Source organism: Heterocephalus glaber, unplaced genomic scaffold (assembly GCF_053883595.1).
Source record: "Heterocephalus glaber isolate CG9 unplaced genomic scaffold, H.glaber_assembly_v1.0 deba00000676, whole genome shotgun sequence".
Classification (NCBI taxonomy): Eukaryota; Metazoa; Chordata; class Mammalia; order Rodentia; family Bathyergidae; genus Heterocephalus; species Heterocephalus glaber.
The window spans coordinates 23,866,199-23,886,481 of NW_028258156.1; the positions used below are offsets into that span (position 1 = coordinate 23,866,199).

Here is a 20,283-nt window from a genome sequence, read left to right on the forward strand (position 1 = left end):
ATCTATATACTGAACCAGAGAACATGCACTTTTCCATGCCTCAGCTTCAATAATCACTTGAACTTGTAATTTTCAAAAACAATCTATCAATAATTTAGTATCGGGCTGGGGATTTAGCCAGTGGTTCCAGCGCCTGCCTCGAAAGCGCAAGGTCCCACATTCAATCCCCAGTACCAAAAAAAAATTTTTTAATTTAGTATTGAAGTGGTTCATCATTCAAAAACAAAAGAAAATTAAATCTATCCAGACAAATACCTAGTCCAAACTGTTTATAGAGGCAAGGTAAGAAGAGACCACTGAATACATCAGAAATGGCTTCCATAAAAACAAAAGTTGTCAAAATATTCCCTTTATTCTATTTAAAAGCAGCTTGACTTTCTGAACTCAGCTTTCTTTTTTAAAAAGAAAGCAAATCCTGTGCCAGGTGTTAATCCCAGTTACTCAGGGGACTGAGGATCCCAAATTTGAGGCCAGCCTGGGCAATTTAGCAAGACTCTTAGTGAAAATTAAAAAGTGTTGGGGGGTGTAGCCCATTGGCAGAACACCCCTGGCTGGATTTAATCCCCAGGACCACAAAAACCAGTCAACCAAAAAGAAAGCAAATCATGGGCTTAAATGGATAATAGTACACATCCATATATTGTTAGGACTAAAATTTAAGTTAGTTAAGATTAAAATTTAGAACCAAATTACTTTGCAAAATAAGCACAACAGATCTGCATTCCCTGAAAATAACACTTAACCAAAAATAATCAGCCTTGAAAATTAGAGATTAAAATGCCAGGCCCCATCCCTCACCTTACCTGCCATACAGAGTAGCCACCAATAGTGAGGTATAATCTGCATGACACTGGGCATTACCATGGTAATAACCAGAGTTTATTTTCCCATTAGGTCTTATTTTCAGGGAAACACAGTCTTACATTAAAAATAAATATCTTGATTATTTTTTTTTTGGTACCGGGGATCGAACTTGGGACCTTGTGCTTGCGAGGCAGGCGCCAGAACCACTGAGCTAAATCCCCGGCCCTCTTGATTCTTGATGGCAACAAATTGTAAAAGACAAAAAGAATTTTTAAAAGACTAAATTTTGGCTCAAAAGTTATTTGTAGAAGTAATCTTAGCTAAAGAAAAAATTCCCCTTAAACTGATATTTTAGTCCAGAATCCAAAATGAGAAAAATATAAATGCAATTAACACTACTTTGTTGTGCTAAAATAATTGCATGTAATATTTTGCCTTTCCCTACCCAATGTACCTTTAATTTAAATACTTACTCTGAGCCTGCAGCCATTTCCAAGTATGACGCTTCTGCTGTATCAACCCCCAATGGGATCACTATGCTCATGACGTTCGCCTCTGGTAAATTCGATTACTATGGAGTCCTATGCATTGGTATCCAAAACACTGGGGCATGCCAGCCACAGTGCTCATTGCAAACATCTAAGTGCATCCACAAACCCTGTTTGAAAGAAATGGGAACAAAAGAGTTAAGAAATATCTTAAGTAGTAACAATCACACTATAAAAATAGTAAGTAAAACATATGAAGAAAACATTCTTTACTAAGATCTTAATATAAATGGAAATTTGCTTCTTTTTCTGAATTAAATTGTGCAACTATAACCAAACGAAGTTTTGGGGAATGTAGCTCAGTGATAGAAAAGTGCTTAAGCATGTCTGAGGCCCTGAGTTCAACCTCCATTACCAGAAAGAAAGAAGGGAGGATGGGCCAGGGATTTAGCTCAGTGGTTCCAGCGCCTTCCTCACAAGCACAAGGTGCCGAGTTCGATCCCTGGTACCAAAAAAAGAAAGAAGAGAGGGGGATGAAGGAAGGAAGGGTGGATGGTAGTTAGTTTCTGATAAACTTTCTGATTTAAAATGCCATAGAAGATTACTAAGGCATACTCTTAATTCATTTTAAAAGATCAAATTTAATTTCTTACAGGATTAGCCTTCAAAAACATATCTCCTTGGTTCAGTGAGTGATCTAACAATATACTAACAACTTATGGACCAAGCACCATACCAAGCCTTTTGCATAACTAGTGTAATTCTCACAATTCTGAGATAGGTATCTTCATTTTATCACTAAGGAACACAAAGCTAAGAAAGTCTAAATAACCAAAGTTTCTCAGTTTAAGAGATAACACCCGGATTAGAACCAATTTTACTGTACTACATACATACGTACACAAGGAAAACTATTTTATTTGTAATAAAATCAATAGTTTTACAGTGACTGTCATTTTTCATAATATATACATCTATGAATATCAAGGGGGTTCTTTACTTTTTCAATTACTTTAACTCTCTAGAATTAATACAACTAGTTAGTGGAGAAAATAAATGTGAGGCTTTAAGCACATTTATGACAGTAACTAAAAGATAGCTTCAACATCAATTTTTCTAACTTAAATTTACTCCATAACATTTGCTATGTGTATTTTTATAAAATATCTACTCAAAGACTTTTCAATAATGGCACCATAAAACTTACGAAGAAAACAGACAATCAGGGCTGGGGATTTAGCTCAGTGGTTCTGGTGCCTGCTTTGCAAGTGTGCAAGGTCCCGAGTTCAATCCCCTGTACCAAAAAAAAAAAAATAACAGCAAAGGATTTGGGCTGGGGATTTAGCTCAGTGACTTCGCCACCTGTTGCGCAAGCGCAAGGACCCAAGTTCGATCCCTGGTACCAAAAAAAAAAAGAAAACAGACAATCCTATAAAATGGAAAACTGAGGCCGGGGATTTAGCTCAGTGGTTCCGCTGCCTGCCCTGCAAGAGCAAGGACCCGAGTTCGATCCCTGGTACCAAAAAAAAAAAAAAAAGGAAAACTGCAATAGCAATATTGTCCTCTCCCTCTAGTGCTATACGTGAAATAAAGAAGAGCAGTGCTTCTTCAAGTATTTTTTATACTTACTTTTAATCTTTACAATTAAGCTTGAGAATGCCTAACGGGGTTAACTCCTATTTCATAGATACAGATTATGAGTTCATACGCTATGAAGGAAAATTATCAAAATAGGAAAATAAAGTGTTAAAAGTAGCTGAAGTCTACAAAAAACTAGCTTTTACTTTTACATCATGTGTAATTAGAAGAAAGCTACTAGATTGTTATTATAATATGAAAATACACAATAATCCAGGCATGGTGTAGTCCCAACTACTCTGGAGGCTTACATAGGAGGATCGTAAATCCAAAAGTTCCTGACCAGCTTGAGAAATACAGCAAGATCTCACCCCAAAACAAAACAAAAACAAAACCCAAAACAACAACTACAAAACAACAGGCAATTACACTTAAAAGAAACATTAACTTTGGAGCCTGCTCATACCACTAACAAAATACGCTAGACTGGGCAAGTTATTTAATCTAAGAACCAGGTCCCAAGTTTATAAAATGGAGACCTACCCTCATAGGGTTTCTGTGAAGGAAATGAAATAATAAATGTAAAGCATTTCAAAGAACACATTACACATACCTATAACAATCAATGCACAGCACAGGTTGTACATCCCTAATCTGAAAATATGCAACTTGAAATGCTCCAAAACCTGTTCAGGTTTCACATTTTTAGATTGGAAATGCTCAACTGGTTAAGTCTATGTAAATATTCTAAAATCTGAAAAAAATTCAAAATCTGAAATAATTCCAGTTCCAAGCATTTTCAATAAGGGATACTTGAACCATAGCCACATAACAAGAATTCCTCTTATTGCATCCCAAAACAATATGTATATAGAAAAATACTGTATTCTCATTTAGAGAAAATCTGTTAATAGTTTTTTTAAAAATTACCGTTTTTTACATGCCATATTTTTATAATTTGCTTTACAAATTAAAATCATTCCCCAATGATGATTAAAACAGTGAACAAGGCCCTGGGATGTAGCTCAATGGCATCACACCTGACTGGCAAGTGCAAGGTCGAGTTCAATCAGATCCCCGGTGTGTGCGTGGGTTGAGGGGGGGAAGACAGTGAGCAAAAGGAAATATTGTCCTACCTGCTTTTTTGTACATATGACCACATTAGAGTTACCTCATAAGTGCCCTATTTATTAACTAGCACAAACTATAAAATTTCTATGTGGCAAGTACAAACAATGTACAAGCCTATGACTTTGTTCTATTCAAATGTTACACTATTCTGCATTTCCTTAGCTACAATGCTGAAGACTTGGACTAATAAAGGTAACAACCACAATTTTTAAAAAACTCTTCCTTGGGGCTGGGGATTTAGCTCAGCGGCGCTGCACCTGCCTTATAAGTGCAAGGTCCTGAGTTTGATCCCCAGTATTGAGGGGTAGGGGTGTACGGAGGACTCTTCCTTGTTGATAACATCAAGTTGGTAGATGTTTTCTTCAGCTCAGGTTATCTTTGTATCAGATTTATAAGGTCATTGTGTGCTCTTTTAAGTAATTGAGTAATTTGATCTAAAATGATCTATTTAGGTACATATTTAATAGTGTGCACCTCTTTATGTAACAATACAATTATCAATAAGCATTATCCTTGACCTGTTTTTAAATAACAGAAGAGTTTGCTATAAGCCTGTTTCGGACAATGGGTTTCATTTGTTTGATTATTGCCTGTCTCCCAAACCCTGCAGTGTGCCTGTAACGTAACTGTACTCTACAAAAGGACTGGTAAAAGAACAACTGGGATGAAAGTACAGTTCTGGCCTCAGTAACCAAATGACTGTCACCTTATACATCAAGTGCTATAAACATAACTACACGACACCTCCAGAAATATATCTCTCTAAAAACACAGAAACTCATCCTCAGGATAAAAACATCATCATATCTGAAAGAAAACTATATACTCTGAGTTTGATTCAATAAGAAAGAAGATCTTGGTAATTTACTCACAAAAGGTCAGAAGACAAGAAGTCACAGATTCTGAGGCCATAAAATGACAAATATTTCACTATTTCCAGTTAGTATCAAAAGTTGTTCTATAGCCAGAAAAGTCATGTTGCTTTAAAATCTGGTTTATATTTAATAAAATCATAAATTCATTAGGGTCAATTCACTACCTCTAAAAATAACTTTTGTCAAATAGGAGAGCCAATGTAGAAAGCAAAACAATGAGCTTACGGCACAGGCATAAGGGGGCAAACAGTTACCATAAACTTTCCCATATGCAAATCAAAAAACTGGTCATCCAACTGGTAAGTAAGTGTTATACAAAATAATTGAGAATGGCAGCCATTAAAGAAATAATATAAAAGGAAATACCATGAGATGTCTGGGAAATCTGAGGTCCAAGAAAGAATAAATATCTTCACAAAACCTGCTATCCAGAATAGACCTAGAAACCAAGTGAACACAGGAGTATTGAGCTACTTTCAAATGGCATAAAACTCTAGGTACTTCTAACTGACCCAGTACCTAAAACCAAAGGGGCTCGCTCACACAATGCAGCAGCAGACCCTTAAAAAGATGGACTTATCCTCATTCTTTTATACAAAAATAAACACAAGTAAAGGCAAAAATTTAAAGTTAAATACCAATTCAAACTAAAAAGAAACTGGGAAAACAATATTAAAAGTAGATTTAATAAAGGAAAGGCAACAATACCAAAATAAAAATAAAACCAAAATAAAAAGATATAAAAAGCAACTAAAGCAGATAACAGTCTATCAGCAAAACTAGAAGAGACTAAGGCTGCTTTTGAGATCATGCTAAAAAAAAAAAAAAGAGGATGGGCCGGGGATTTAGCTCAGTGGTTTCGCCACCTGCTGCACAAGTGCAAGAACCTGAGTTCAATCCCCGGGACCAAAAAAAAAAAAAAAAAAAAAAAAAAAATAGGAAAAAGAAAAGAAATTTAATTAATGTTTATACTTTGGATGTGTACCACCAAGAGACCAGGCAGATGAATTTTTGGCCTAATTATGAACAGAAATGAAATAAACTAAACTAGGAAAAAATTCTGAGAGACCTGAGATTTCCTTATAAATTAGAGATTAAGGGCAGGGGATTTAGCTCAGTGTTTCTGCCGGCTGCTGCACAAGCACAAGGACCCAAGTTCGATCCCCAGTACCAAAAAAAAAAAAAAATTAGAGATTGACGTGCCATTGTTATTCATTTAAGGTTTTCCTGTTTGGTTTGGTTTGTTTTTTTAACAGCAGTTAACTAATGCCTAATAAAAATACTGGTCAGTCAAGATCCATTCCAAGTGAGTATCTATGAGACCTTGGGCAAGCCATTTTACTCCTCTAGGTTTCAACTAAAGGTTAGTTAGATTGATGATCTTACAGTTTAAATCTTATAGTCATAAGTATATTAAATTATTTTTGGTAATCAAAGCAATAGAATAAAAATCAACTCTAAAAAGCAGTAAAATATAGACCTGCTAAGTGAGTGGTCTCACCAAATGGCAGTGCCAGACAGTGCTCCACAGGCTCCTAACTGAATGGTGCTCAAACCTCCCCAACAAATGCTGTAACAACAGCAATAATGAGCCTATGGCACACGTACATTTACTATCCTACTTCACAGATGAGGCAGAGCGGTAACTTATCCGTAACTAACAGTCAAATCAGGATTTGAACCCTAGTAGTCTGATTCCAGAGCCTATTTATTAGCTTGCTTGAAATGAAAATGTCAGATGACCGATAAAATAAATAATTGAGAACTTATACTTAGAAGGGAAATGACAGTTGCCTTCTTTAAAAAGAGAAATTAGGGACAGGGATTTAGCTCAGTGGTTCCACTGCCTGCCTCCAAAGCGCAAGCTCCTGAGTTCAATCCCCAGTACCAAAAAAAAAAAAAAAAACAACAACAAAAAGAAAATAAAAAGAGAAATTAAATAAATACAGAAGTGTCTCAGCCCAGAATACCTGGACTGCATTCACTCTGGCATATTAAATGAAAGCATAATAACAAAACCCATCTTGTCCCTCCTCTGTTAAATCTGATATAGTTAACAAAACATACTTCCGTTCCACAACAATGCATTAAAACCCCACAAAAGTGGAAAAGTACGGGTTCGAAGTCTAAAACTTGTTTAAAATATTTCAGGAAAGCTGCAAACCACATACTCAAGTTGCAAAGATACAATTTCCCATTATTCTCAGGAATAAATACATTCCTCTCTTGAGAACTGAAAGCAACTCATATGAGTTAAAGGGAATTGTGCTCCAAAGTCAAGATTACTAATGTATGCATTATATACTCATGATTCCTGTAGATAATTGCTAAACAAAGATCTTTACAAAACAAATAAAAACTGGTTTAATTTTACTTTGAATCTCTAACAATCATGTGGTTTCTGAGATAGAGAATTTCATCCATTCAACTTATTCTATAATACTGTTATGGCAAATAAAATTATGTTTGAAAACTATATTTTCTTGTATTCATGGTTTGGTTGGTGAATCTACCTGAAAAACTAAAAAATATAAAATTCAATGTTCAAAAACACATTTCTAGCTCTATAAAATCTTCACTATATTGTGTTTTGTACAATTCCAATCAGCTGTTAAAACTAAATTTCCTATTAAAGTAGCCATTCTTTGGTTTTCATACTCTGCTACTTATTAATAATGATTAATTCGGGCCGGGGATTTAGCTCAGTGGTTTCACTGCCTGCTGCGCAAGTGCAAGGACCCGAGTTCGATTCCTGGTACCAATAAATAAATAAATAAATAATAATGATTAATTCTATTTAAGCCTTAACTTTCTCATCTTTGAGAAAAATCATAGAAAAATGTCTGAATTAATTGTTCAGGGATTATGTGTGGCACTTCGTTTAAGTGTTAGATGCTTCTGTATTTAATTGCAAATTCAGAAAATGTTACAGTACAAGTAGTTTCATTTAAAAACTACAGCCATGGGCCAGGGATTTAGCTCAGTGGTTCCAGCGCCTGCCTCGCAAGCACAAGGTCCTGAGTTCAATCCCCAGTACCAAAAAATAAAAAAATAAAAAAAATAAAAACTACAGCCATGCCTTTTTTCATGCCCTTTTATTATAAACTTCAAATATATTGTTTCATGTATTAAACTGAAATTCTACATAAAGAGTAACAGTAAAATAAATAGGCCATCTGGATCCTTAAATATTTTTCATAAAATTTTTGTCAAAACAAGATTGACAGCCAGGCATGGCGGTGCATGACTGTAATCCCAGCACTTAAGAGGCTGAGGCAGGAGGATGACCATGTGTTTGAGGCCAGCCTAGGATACATAGTTAGTTCAAGCCAACCTGGAAGACATAGCAAGACCCTGTCTCAATGAGAATCAAACCATCCCCATAAAATTAAGGCAGAGTCATTTTTCCAAATCAGCCAGCATTTGGAAGAACTCCGTAATGGCTTACTTTGCAACCCAAATTACTGTATCTTTAGTTCACTAGAGATGTGAATGAAAGAAATTCATGTTTTAAAATAATACACAGCCACAAAGAATGAACACCAACGTAAAATATGGACTTTGGTTAGTAACAATATGTCAACGTTGGTTCAGGAGATTTAACAAATGTACCCCACTGGTGAAGGATGCTGCTGAGAGAGGTGTCTGTGCTGAGGCAGGGCCACATGAGAATGCACTTTCTGCTCAGTTTTGCTGTGAACCTAAAAGTGATCTGAAAAATAATCTATTAATTCTTTTAAAATACAGGTATGAATTTGAGATAATAAACTATTTGCCAATATATAATTAGGTACCATGGGGAGCTATTCTTAATACCAATGTTATAACCAAATAACCTCCATCCTCAAATCCCTCAAATTAGAATACATAAATTTCAATTTTATCCAGCTTTTAGATGTATCACCGTATTATTTTTAAGTGTATTTGTCATTCCCTAAGTTTGGAGATCACTGAACTGTAATGTAGTCTAGTGAAATGTGGCCTTTTATATAAAGCAAGTAGCAATTCAGAGATTGGTAGTAATTGGTTAGGCTAGAGTTTCCAGAGATAAATATAATAATTTCTGTCTCCTATACACACAAAAGTTCTTAGAATAAGTTTAGCATTTCTTCATACTCTGAGACTATAACAAAAGTGATTTTATCCTAAAACAGGTATCTGTGCCCACTTATTCACAACACAGACCCTAACTTTAGATTTTAGAATGCCTTGCTCAATATACAAATATAGAATTTTCACACTTAAGAATAATCACCTACACAAATTTCTTAAAATCTTACCTTTATCTACAAAAGCATTGAGTGCTGCCAATTCATGATAGCTAAATTGCTTGGGAGTGGCCTATCAAAAGATGAATGAATAAAGAAAATATGGTACAGTATTTGTACACAATGGAGTACTACCTTGCTATAAAAGAGGATAAAAGTAAGTCATTTGTAGGAAAATGCGTGCACCTTAAGACCATAATGTTCAGTGAAATAAACCAGACACACAAGCTTAAATAGCACAGTTTTCTTAAATGAGAAACCCAAAATATAGACAAAGAACAAAGTAAAGGATAATGGGAAAAGTGTAGGTGCCTGTACCTACTACTACAGTTAAGATGACAAGCAGTTCACCACAAGGATTGTTGGTTCTGCCCTCTTATATAACTGTACCCACCTCTCTCCTCTTCCTAATCTCCTCCGCGTTTCTATAATTCATCATTTTAAGATTATGTAAATGAAATTTCACAGTATGTAACTTTTTGCAAAAGGGAGAACAGGAGACAGAGGGAAAGGAAGAGAAGAAAGGGATGAAAAAGAGAATGTTATATACATGTACCAACTCCCAATGGGGAATGTGATTATTATGTACTGTAACATATACTAATAAAATTTTTTAATTTAGCAAGTAGTTTTTTATTTTTGGTACTGGGCATCAAACACGGGACCTTGTGCCCTTGAGGCAGGTGATGGAACCACTGAGCTAAACCCCTGGCCCAAAAATTTTAAAAATTTTAAAAAGTATTGGCTACTACAAAGTACAACAGCTCATAGTTCAGTGGGTTATAACATTTCTTTTAGTTTAGAAAGAAACAAAGAAACAAAGGAAGGAAGGAAGGAAGGAAGGAAGGAAGGAAGGAAGAAGAAGAAAAAAGAAAAAAGGAGAGAAAGAAAGAAAGAAGCAACTATTATCTACATGAGTAATCTTTTTTCACTGTACAAGGGATTGAACCCAGTGTCTCATGCACACTGGAGAAATAGTAGAAGTACTAAGCTAAAACCCCAGCCCACATGAATAATTTTTAAATCACACTCCCCATAATTCTAGTTAAGAATTTTAGACAGTAGGAGAAAACAAGTTAATAAAAGAAACATGAGAAACAACTTGTTCTGTAAATTTAAAAGGGAAAATTTGAACCTACATGTTACATGTAGTAGTTATGAAATGTGAAAAGAACATTAAATGGGACAAGCTCAGTAATATAAAGGAATGGGTATTGATACATGTGATAACTTGGGTGAATCTCAATTATGCTAAGTGTTTTTTAAACCAACTCCAAAAGGTTACATACTATGAAATTTCATTTACTTAACATTTTTAAAATGATGAACTATAGAATAGGGGAGGAGATTAGGAAGAGGAGAGAGGTGGGTACAGTTATATAAGAGTGCCAAACCAACAATCCTTGTAGTGAACTGCCTGGCATCTTAACTGTAGTAGCAGGTACAGGCACCTACACTTTTCCCATTATCTTTTACTTTGTTCTTTGTCTGTATTTTGGGTTTCTCATTTAAGAAAACCATGTGCTATTTAAGCTTGTGTGTTTGGTTTATTTCACTGAACATTATGGTCTTAAGGTGCATGCATTTTCTTACAAATGACTCAAGTTTATCCTCTTTTATAGCAAGGTAGTACTCCATTGTGTACAAATACTGTACCATTTTCAGCCTCCCTTTTAGGTGAGATTACAGCTTTAAACTTTTTCATTGAAACAGTTAAAAGTCACCAATAAGTGTATGCTTTTATTCTTTAATCTCACATAGAACGTTGGTCTTTACTCTTCAGAGCTAAGTATGCCTTCTATCACTACTTTAAATCTATTTCTTTCAGACTTGTCATTTTCATCAAAAAATGTGCATAAAATCTAATAGAATTTAAACAAATCTTTCTCATATTACTGTTTACATTTTTATTATTACATATTATTATTCAGACTTGGGCAACAAGAATAATTTTCTAAATCATTTCATTATTGTAACTTGACCTTTAAATTAGTAGTTCCCAAACTGGGTATGGTGGCCCATGCCTGTAATCCCAGGACTTGGAAGGTTGAGACAAAAGGATCATGTGAGTTTGAGGCCAGCCTGAGCTACACAATGAATTCAAGGCCACTGAACTACATAGTGAGACTGTCTCAAAAAAAAAATTTAATTAATAAAATCATAATAATAAATTAGTAGCTCCCAACCATAGATGCACAGGCTGCTTTAGAAGTGGGAGTAGAAAATAAAAGATTGCTATGCTTCACCCTGGAGATTCTGATTTAGTAGGTCCGAGATGTGGCCTAAATGTCTTGGCGGCGCGGGGCGGGGGGCATTCACTCCAATGTTCTATTTTAGAACTACTGTATTGCTTACATTGGACAGAATATATACTACACTTCAAAATTAGTTTCCACTTTGTCCTACTCAAAAAAGTGTAGTTCACAGTAATAATAAATAATAGACAAGTTTCTAATCTTGACATTAACCATGTTCCATACTAATATTCCAATATATAAAGACTGATTATGTACCTTTTTTTGCATAACACTATGAAACAGGATATATCCACTTTCAAAATTTACTGTAAAGATTTATCTTTCTTTAAAGAGATTATATATAAATGAAAAATAAAGCACATGTACTAAGCTGAACATTCTCATAAAAAGGCATTTGAAAATGGAGAAAAATGGCTGTGTGAAATTAGAGACTGAACTAGGAATATTTTTGTTCAAAATCCTTAAGGAATTATTTATAAGGTAAGACACAAATTTTATTTCCTACAAGTGATATTTTAGACTAAGCCACTGGAATTTTCATTTAAATACAAGTTGCATAATCACTTTAGACTAAATTTGAATAACAAATCTGTTTTTATTCTCAAAGTAATTACATAATAAAAGAGCATTTATCCTTTGGCACCACTGTATAAGATATACAGTGCATTAATTTTAATTTAAAATTCAAAGATCAAGCCAGGGATATAGCTCAGTGGTGCCACACCTGCCTGACAAGAGCAAGGTCCTGAGTTTGATCCCAGTGTGTGAGGGGGAGGGTCAAAGATCAAGCAGTTAACAGACTAATATATAGCTAATAGGTTAATACTAATATATAATACTTGTCATATATATTTATAATACACCAACTATAGGCTTAAATCTGAAAACCAAATATGGTGACTCAGCAATATGTCCACACCAGCATCAATTACTTCTCTTAAAGAATATATATAAGATAAAAAAAAATGTAAGATCAACAAGCCACGACTGTCAGCTATGTTAATACTTTTATATAAAAAGCACTCAACTCTTTGACACTAAATGAATCCAGTTATAAAATTATCAGAGTTCAAAAAAAATCTTTAAGAAGAGTACAATCTAAATCTGACAAAATACCAAGGGTTCTGGATCCTGATAAGTTATTCTGATAAGTTTCTAAAACACTTGAAATCTGTCATTTCATCAGATAAGGCTCATTCCTATACTGGACAAACCAGTGTCAGATTCCAAAAAGACATTTTTTGATTTTCAAGATAGTAGACCAAAAAAAAGTTACAAAATACAGTAGGGTCCAATACCTTCTGCACTAAAGAAATGTGAATTTACATACACACAACAGGGACTAGAAGCTCATGACAGTTAACATGGAGAATCATAAAAATACATATCTTAAACATTTGCATTTTTAACTTAAAAATCATTATCATTTTTTTTAGAGTTAAGCGAAAAGGTATGTTTTGAGTATCACTCCCCTAACTGCAACTACGGGTCATGTCTCTATAAAATATATTGAAGCTGGGCGTGGTAGTACACAACTGTAATCCCAGCACTCTGGGAGAATGAAGCAGGAGAATCCAAAGTTCAAACCCAGTTTGGGCAACTTATTGAGACCTTGTTTCAAAATTAAAAACAAAAAAAGGCTGGGGATGTAGCAAGGCCCTGGGTTCAATCCTCAGTACCAGGAAAAAAAAAATCAATAATGCACTGACTAGTTTTTGGTTTATTTGAAGGTAAGAAATCATTGAAGACACTTGTGCAGTAATCTATACACAGACTTCCTACTACAGTCTTAGTTTTCCCCATAATCTTTTAATTATCTTGCCCACACATAACTGGACAACAACTTTCCTTAGCAATGAATTTGCCTTTATTAAGTTTTTCAAGGCATTTAACATCATTTTCATTAAACATTTCTTTCTACATATTCATCACTGATTTATGTAATATTTAATAAAATAATCACACAAACCAAGTACAATGAGATTAGCCAATAGGGGAACAAATACAACTATGAACATTCAACTAACAAGCTTAAACAAAGGTTAAGGAAAATTCTATGGTGTCCACCTAAAACACTTTAGGAAAAATAAACTATAAATATTGGTCATTTCATCATATGAAAGGATCTTGGAGAAAGAAATCAAGTTGAAACTATAGAGCTTACCAAGAATTTTACACATATTTTACCTCACCAAATTCTCAAAATAATCCTGTGAGATAGGCTCTATTATCATTTCCATTTTGCAGATCAAGAACCTAAGCCACAAAAAGGTAAGTAATGTGCCCAAGGTTACACAGCAGTAAGACCTGGTTGGAGTGCAATCAAACCAAAGTGGTATGGTTCTAGAATCTTAACTCTTAAGTCCTACAAAATATGCCTCTAAAGAAGTACAGCACTCTTGAGTTCTTTTAATAATAATATACTACTTTCACAATCTTAAAAATTGGATGGGGTAAATAACTATACCCCTTTATGTCTTTCCCCAAATCAAAATTTTCAGTAGCTCTCCCACAAAGTACATATTATTTTATCCTGGCATCCAAGGCTCAGCACAACTTGCTCCCCATCTGTAATGTGTAATTTCAATCTAAGACCTTTATACAAAAAACATGGGTTCTGGAAATCAACACATCATCTTAAACTGCAATGTACAAAGGCAGCGAATACAGATCTGCTGCATGATACCACATAGAGACCAGCATTCTCTCCTTCAGCAACTCCAAAATCCTGGCTTCTAAACAGAAATGATCAGCATGACTTTTTGGAAAAGTAGATGCACCAAGCATGAGACTCTAAGTATTAATTTCTATCAACCAGTGCCTATTGCCTTGGGAAAATTAACCTCTCTGAGGCTCATTCTCCTTGTACAATAAAAGCAAAGACTAAAACATTAAAAAAAAAAAAAATCAGATGGACCAAGTCCTAAAATGCAGATTCAAGACCCCACCGCAAAAATTGTGATTATGCAGGTCTGGAATGGGGTCCAGGAATGTTCACTTTAATCAGTACTCCATATAACTGACAAATGAGGTATCAATTAGAATTATTTAAGTCAAATACCTGACCCATCAATTCTAACTGTAGTTTGTCAATTTCAGTCAACAGGATCCTACTTTACATGTCTAAGATGAGTGTTCTGGCTTAAAAGAAAATTCTCTAGTTCATTAGGCTTGTTTTTGCACCTCTTACCATATTTCATTTAAACTCTGGGATAATATTTGGTAGTAACATATTTGTTGTATAAGACATGTTTGGACACAATCAATTTAAATGAACTTTTTAAACCACCTACAAAATATTCAGTATCCACTGCATTATCTTTTTAATTCTCATGGTTGTGAAATATTATATTAATTTTCTCTGAAGGAAATTTTAACTTTTACAAAATATAAGCTATACAAGTATTCACAAGTCTCAAATTTTTCTTCTCCCACTCTCTGAAAATTTCCAAAGAAATTAACTTTCACCGTTTGCTGAAAACACTTATCTCTTCCTCGGCTCTTGAATTGAGTTTATATTCTATAAAATACTAATGTTAAATAATCTTTCAAAACTCAGTGGGCCATATATGTGTGGTTCTATTTCTAGATTCTCTGTTTTATTCCAATGATGTATATGTCTTTCCTTATGCCAACACTGCCTTGATTACTATAGCTTTAGAAGAAGTCTTAAAATTAGGTACTAAACGTCTTCCAACACTGTTTTTGTTTTTGTTTTTAACTTTTCTAGGTCCTTTGTAGTCCTACATTACTTTTAAATTTCAATATCCAAGTCTTCATTTATAGCAAGTATACACAGACCTGAGTTTTTATATATACCTTGTGTTTTCTAATCCTGCTAAATTCAAGTACAAGTTCTTGGGGCTCCTAGAGATTTCTTAGTATTTTCTCTGTAGATAATCATTTCATCTACATATAAAGATTTTGCTTCTGCCGTGCCAATCCTATCCTAGTTGTGTCATTTTATTGCCAGACTATTTTGGTGGGGCCTAGGTTTCAAAGTTTAATGGACAGATAAAGAGTAAGCATATCTTCCCTTGTTCCCCACCTTAAGGAGAAAGCATTGTATCTTCTCCATTCATATAAGGCGTTCTCGCTGGAAGTATGGAGTACATGTCTTTAACCTGTTGAGAAGGTTCTGTTCTACTTCTAGTCTCCTGATAGCTTTTACCATGAACAGCTGTAGAATTTAGTCCAATACTTTTTCTCCAACTAGTGACAGGATCATATGGCTTTTTCCTTTCCTCTGTTTAAATGATGACTTTTGGAGGTGGATCTTCCCATGCTAAATCAACACTGCCATCCCTATAACAAAACCACTTTCTACATCCTGCCAGATCTGACTTCTAATAGTTTGTTTTGTTAAACAAATTTCTATCTATATTCATACTTTTTTCTTCTATTATCTTTATCCAGTTTTAGGATTAGCACCATGTTGAGTTCCTAAAATGTGGGCAGAAGTGTTCCTTCTTTTTTCTGCTTTAATTGTTTGATATAATTTATCAGTTAAAATGTTTATGAGCCTGCTGTTGTCATGTAGGTAGGTTTTCAAGCTAGGAATACACTTTCTTTAATAGGTGCTATTCAAATTTTATATTTCCTCCAGAGTTAGTTTCATTAATTTGTCTTCTAAGTTACTTCTTAGAAGTTGTCAAATTTATTTCAAAAAAGATTTTTGTAATATGCTTTCTATATCCTTTTAAATTCTGTAAAATCTGTGGTAATGTCTCCTAGATCTTAATATTGTAATTTTAAAAATGTATAATTGATATTGTGTAACAGGAAGAAAAGGTCTAAAAGAGCAGGGGAATTGGGAGGGGTAGGGGAAGGGAAAAAAGGGAAAGGAAAAAAAATGGAAACAAGGTCTTTGCAAATAGGGAAGGGTGGAGGGGGTGAAGGGAGGGTGAGGGAAGGGGAAAAAAAATAAGAACCAAGATGCTCATGTAATGGTACAAGATCCCAATGATGAATGTAACTGTATTTTATACCGAAAATGTACCAATAAACTTAATGGGGAAAAGAAAGAAAGAAAGAAAGGAAGGAAGAAAGGAAGAAAGAAAGAAAGAGAGAAAGAAATTAACTTTCATCTACTATAACTTACCCAGTGCTCGAATTGTCCTAACATTCAAATTATCCAAAACCACTACCAACATTTTGCAATCACTGAAACGTGCCAAACTGATATCATTATAATGTAATGAAAGTCTGTTTTTCTTTCTTTTACTTTTATTATAAACTATTCCACAAGTAATCTTTGCTTAAAACAAGGTTCTAAAAAATCATGTACTGTTTTCCCCTCTAATTACAAATATTTTGCACTATTGTATTAAATGTACCATTTCACTAGCCTCCTTAAAAAAGTATTAATTTGTATCTATAAAAGTTTATCACCAGGCCAGGGATTTAGCTCAGTGGTTTCGGCGCCTGCCTCACAAGCGCAAGGTCCTGAGTTTGATGCCTGATAACCAAAAAAAAAGTTTATCTCCATGATTTCAGAAAACATTTTACTTTAAAAACTTACTAGGATTTTAAATAGAAAATGGATGTCTTTATCCATGTCTTAGAAATTAAACGGAAAAAAGAAACTGCAAAAATTACATACACATGGAAATTGAACAACACACTTCTGAATAACCAATGGGTCACAGAAGAAATTAAAGAAGAAATCAGATAGTTCCTTCAATTAAGTGACAATGACAATACAACATATCAGAATCTATGGGACATAAGGAAAGCAGTCTTACGAGAGAAATTCATAGCGGTAAATACACATAATGGGAAAACACAGCAAGCCCAATTAAACAACCTGATGCTGAACCTCAAGCTTCTAGAAAAAGAAGAGCAGGACAAACCCAAAGCTCATACAAAGGAGGAAATTATAAAGATCAGATCAGAAATCAATGCAATGGAGACTAAGAGAACGATACAAAAAAATTAATGAAGCCAAGAGTTGGTTCTTCGAAAGAATAAACAAAATTGACAAACCCTTAGCCAACCTTATCAGAAAAAGGAAAGAAAAGGCCCACATCCATGCAATTAGGAATGAAAAGGGTAAAATTACAATGGACCCAGCAGAAATCCAGAGGAGCATCAATACCTACTTTGAAGAACCAATACGCCAATAAGATGGAAAACACAGAAGAAATGGACAGATTCCTAGATACGCATGAATTACCAAAGCTGAACGAAGAAGACCTAAAAATTCTAAACAATCCAATATCAATCAATGAAATTGAAAATGTAACTAAAAACTTACCAACTAAGAAAAGCCTGGGTCCTGATGGCTTCACTGCTGAATTCTACAAGACATTTAGAGAGGAACTACTGCCACCACTCTTTAAACTCTTCAATGAAATTGAAAGGGAAGGAATACTCCCAAATTCATTCCTGGAAGCAGGCATCACCTTGATCCCCAAAGGAGAGAAAGACCCAATCAAAAAAGAGAGCTATAGGCCAATCTCACTAATAAACATAAATGCAAAAATCCTTAATAAGATACTAATAAGATACTGGCAAATAGAATGCAGAAGATTATCAAGAAGATAAAACACCCTGACCAAGTGGGATTTATCCCAGGGATGCAGGGATGGTTTAACATACACAAATCAATCAATGTAATACACCATATCAATAGAGCCAAGGACAAAAACCACATGATTATCTCCATAGATGCAGAAAAAGCATTTGACAAAATCCAACACCCATTTATGATAAAAACCCTACAAAAAATTGGAACAGATGGTCTCTACCTCAATCTGATAAAAGCCATCTCTGAAAAACCAACAGCCAATATCATACTAAATGGTCAAAAACTGAAATCCTTCAAACTAAAATCAAGAACAAGACAAGGATATCCACTATCACCATTCTTGTTCAACATAGTTTTGGAAACATTAGCCATGGCGATTAGACAAGAGAAAGAAATAAAAGGAATAAAGATAGGAAATGAAGTCAAATTGTCATTATTTGCAGATGACATGATACTCTATATATAAGACCTCAAGAACTCCACCAAAAGTCTTCTAGACTTAATAACCAAATTCAGTAGAGTAGCTGGATACAAGGTCGACACAAAAATCAACAGCTTTTCTCTACACGAACAATAGACTCACTGAGACAGAAATAGGGAAAACAATTCCTTTCATAATAGCATCCAAGGAACTGAAATACCTAGGAATCAACATAACAAAAGAAATCAAAGACCTCTTCTCTGAAAACTATAGCACTCTGAAAAGAGAGACTGAAGATGATAACAGAAAATGGAAAGACATCCCCTCGCTCCTGGGTAGGAAGGATCAATATAGTAAAAATGGCCATACTTCCAAAACTGCTATATAGATTCAGTGCAATCCCAATTGAAATCCCAGCAGCATACTTCACAGACCTTGAGAAAACAATCCAAAAATTCATTTGGAACAAGAGGAGACCCAGAATATCAAAAGCAATTCTAGGTAATAGATACATGGCAGGGGGTATCATAACCCCCAACTTGAAACTATACTACAAAGCTACTGTGATAAAAACAGCATGGTACTGGCAAAGAAACAGACCTGAGGACTAGTGGAACAGATTAGAAGATGCAGATAGCGCAAGCGCAAGGACCCAAGTTCAATCCCTGGTACCAAAAAAAAAAAAAAAAGATGCAGAAACAACTCCAGACACACTCAGCCACCTCATCTTCGATAAAGGAGCCAAACATCCTCACTGGAGGAAAGACAGTCTCTTTAATAAATGGTGCTGGAAAAATTGGTTTCAACTTGCCTAAGATTAAAACTAGACCTATATCTCTCACCATGCACTAAACTAAAATCAAAATTGATTAAGGATCTAAATATTAAAACAGAAATGTTGAACTGGCTGGAACACAGGTTAGGTAGAACTCTTGAAGACATTGGTATAGGAAAAGATTTTATGAACAAAACCTCAGTTGCCCATGAACTAGCACAAACAATCAACAAGTGGGATCTCTTCTTATTAAAAAGCTTCTGCACAGGAAGAGAAACCACCAACAGTGTGAAGAGACAACCCACAATGTGGGAAAAAGTCTTCGCCTGCTGTTCCTCAGGCAAAGGTCTACTATGTAGAATCTATAAAGAACTTAAAAAAATCAGACCTCTCAAATTTAAAGACTCAATCCAAAAATGGGCATCTGAAATGAACAGACATTTCTCACACAAAGAAGTACAAACAGCAAATACACATATGAAAAAATGTTCAACATCACAGGTCATTGGAGAGATGCAAATGAAAACAATGCTGAGATTCCACCTCACTTCAGAAAGAATGGCTGCAACCATGAAATCAACGAATAACAAATGCTGGCTGTGCTGTGGGGAAAGAGGAACACTACTCCACTGCTGATGGGGATGTAGACTGGTGCAACCACTGTGGAAATCAGTATGGAAATACCTCAAAGAACTAGGACTGGAAATCCCATTTGACCCAGCTATTCCCCTGCTGGGTATCTTCCCCAAAGAACTAAAAGAATCATACCACAGTGACATATGTGCACCCATGTTCATAGCAGCACAATTTGTAATAGCTAAAACTTAGAAGCAGCCCAAATGCCCATCAACTGGAGACTGGATAAAGAAAATGTGGGGTTTTTTTTTAATGGAGTACTACTCATCCATAAAAAATGAGAAATTAGAGACATTTATAGCTAAATGGATGCACATTGAGGTGATACTCTTAAGTGAAATAAACAGGACACAAGTGTAAATACCGAATAGTTTTTCTAGTGTGAGAAACCAAAAGTGTAAATAAGGACTAAAAGGTATAACAGATAATGTGAAATAGGAAGAAAAGGGGCAAAGGGGAAGGGGAAGTGGGAGGGGTAGGGGAAATTAAAGAAGGCAATGGAATTAATGAGAAAATGAAA

At 34.8% G+C, this 20,283-nt stretch overlaps 1 protein-coding gene across 8 annotated transcripts in view; it reads right to left on the reverse strand.

The window, feature by feature from the left end:
• The window catches only part of Kmt2e (lysine methyltransferase 2E (inactive)), a 105,004-nt gene that overhangs the window by 74,608 nt on the left and 10,113 nt on the right, over nt 1–20,283 (reverse strand). For 4 of the 8 annotated variants that reach the window (XM_087206510.1, XM_087206504.1, XM_087206511.1 and 1 more), the window contains exon 2: nt 1,278–1,462. In XM_087206510.1, the coding sequence (XP_087062636.1) occupies nt 1,278–1,348 (71 nt within the window). In that variant the 5' untranslated portion in view covers nt 1,349–1,462. Of the gene's footprint in view, nt 1–1,277; nt 1,463–1,707; nt 5,179–5,242; nt 5,316–20,283 lie in introns of those variants that run through there. The other 4 variants (XM_087206505.1, XM_087206507.1, XM_087206509.1 and 1 more) reach the window with 4 other exon arrangements.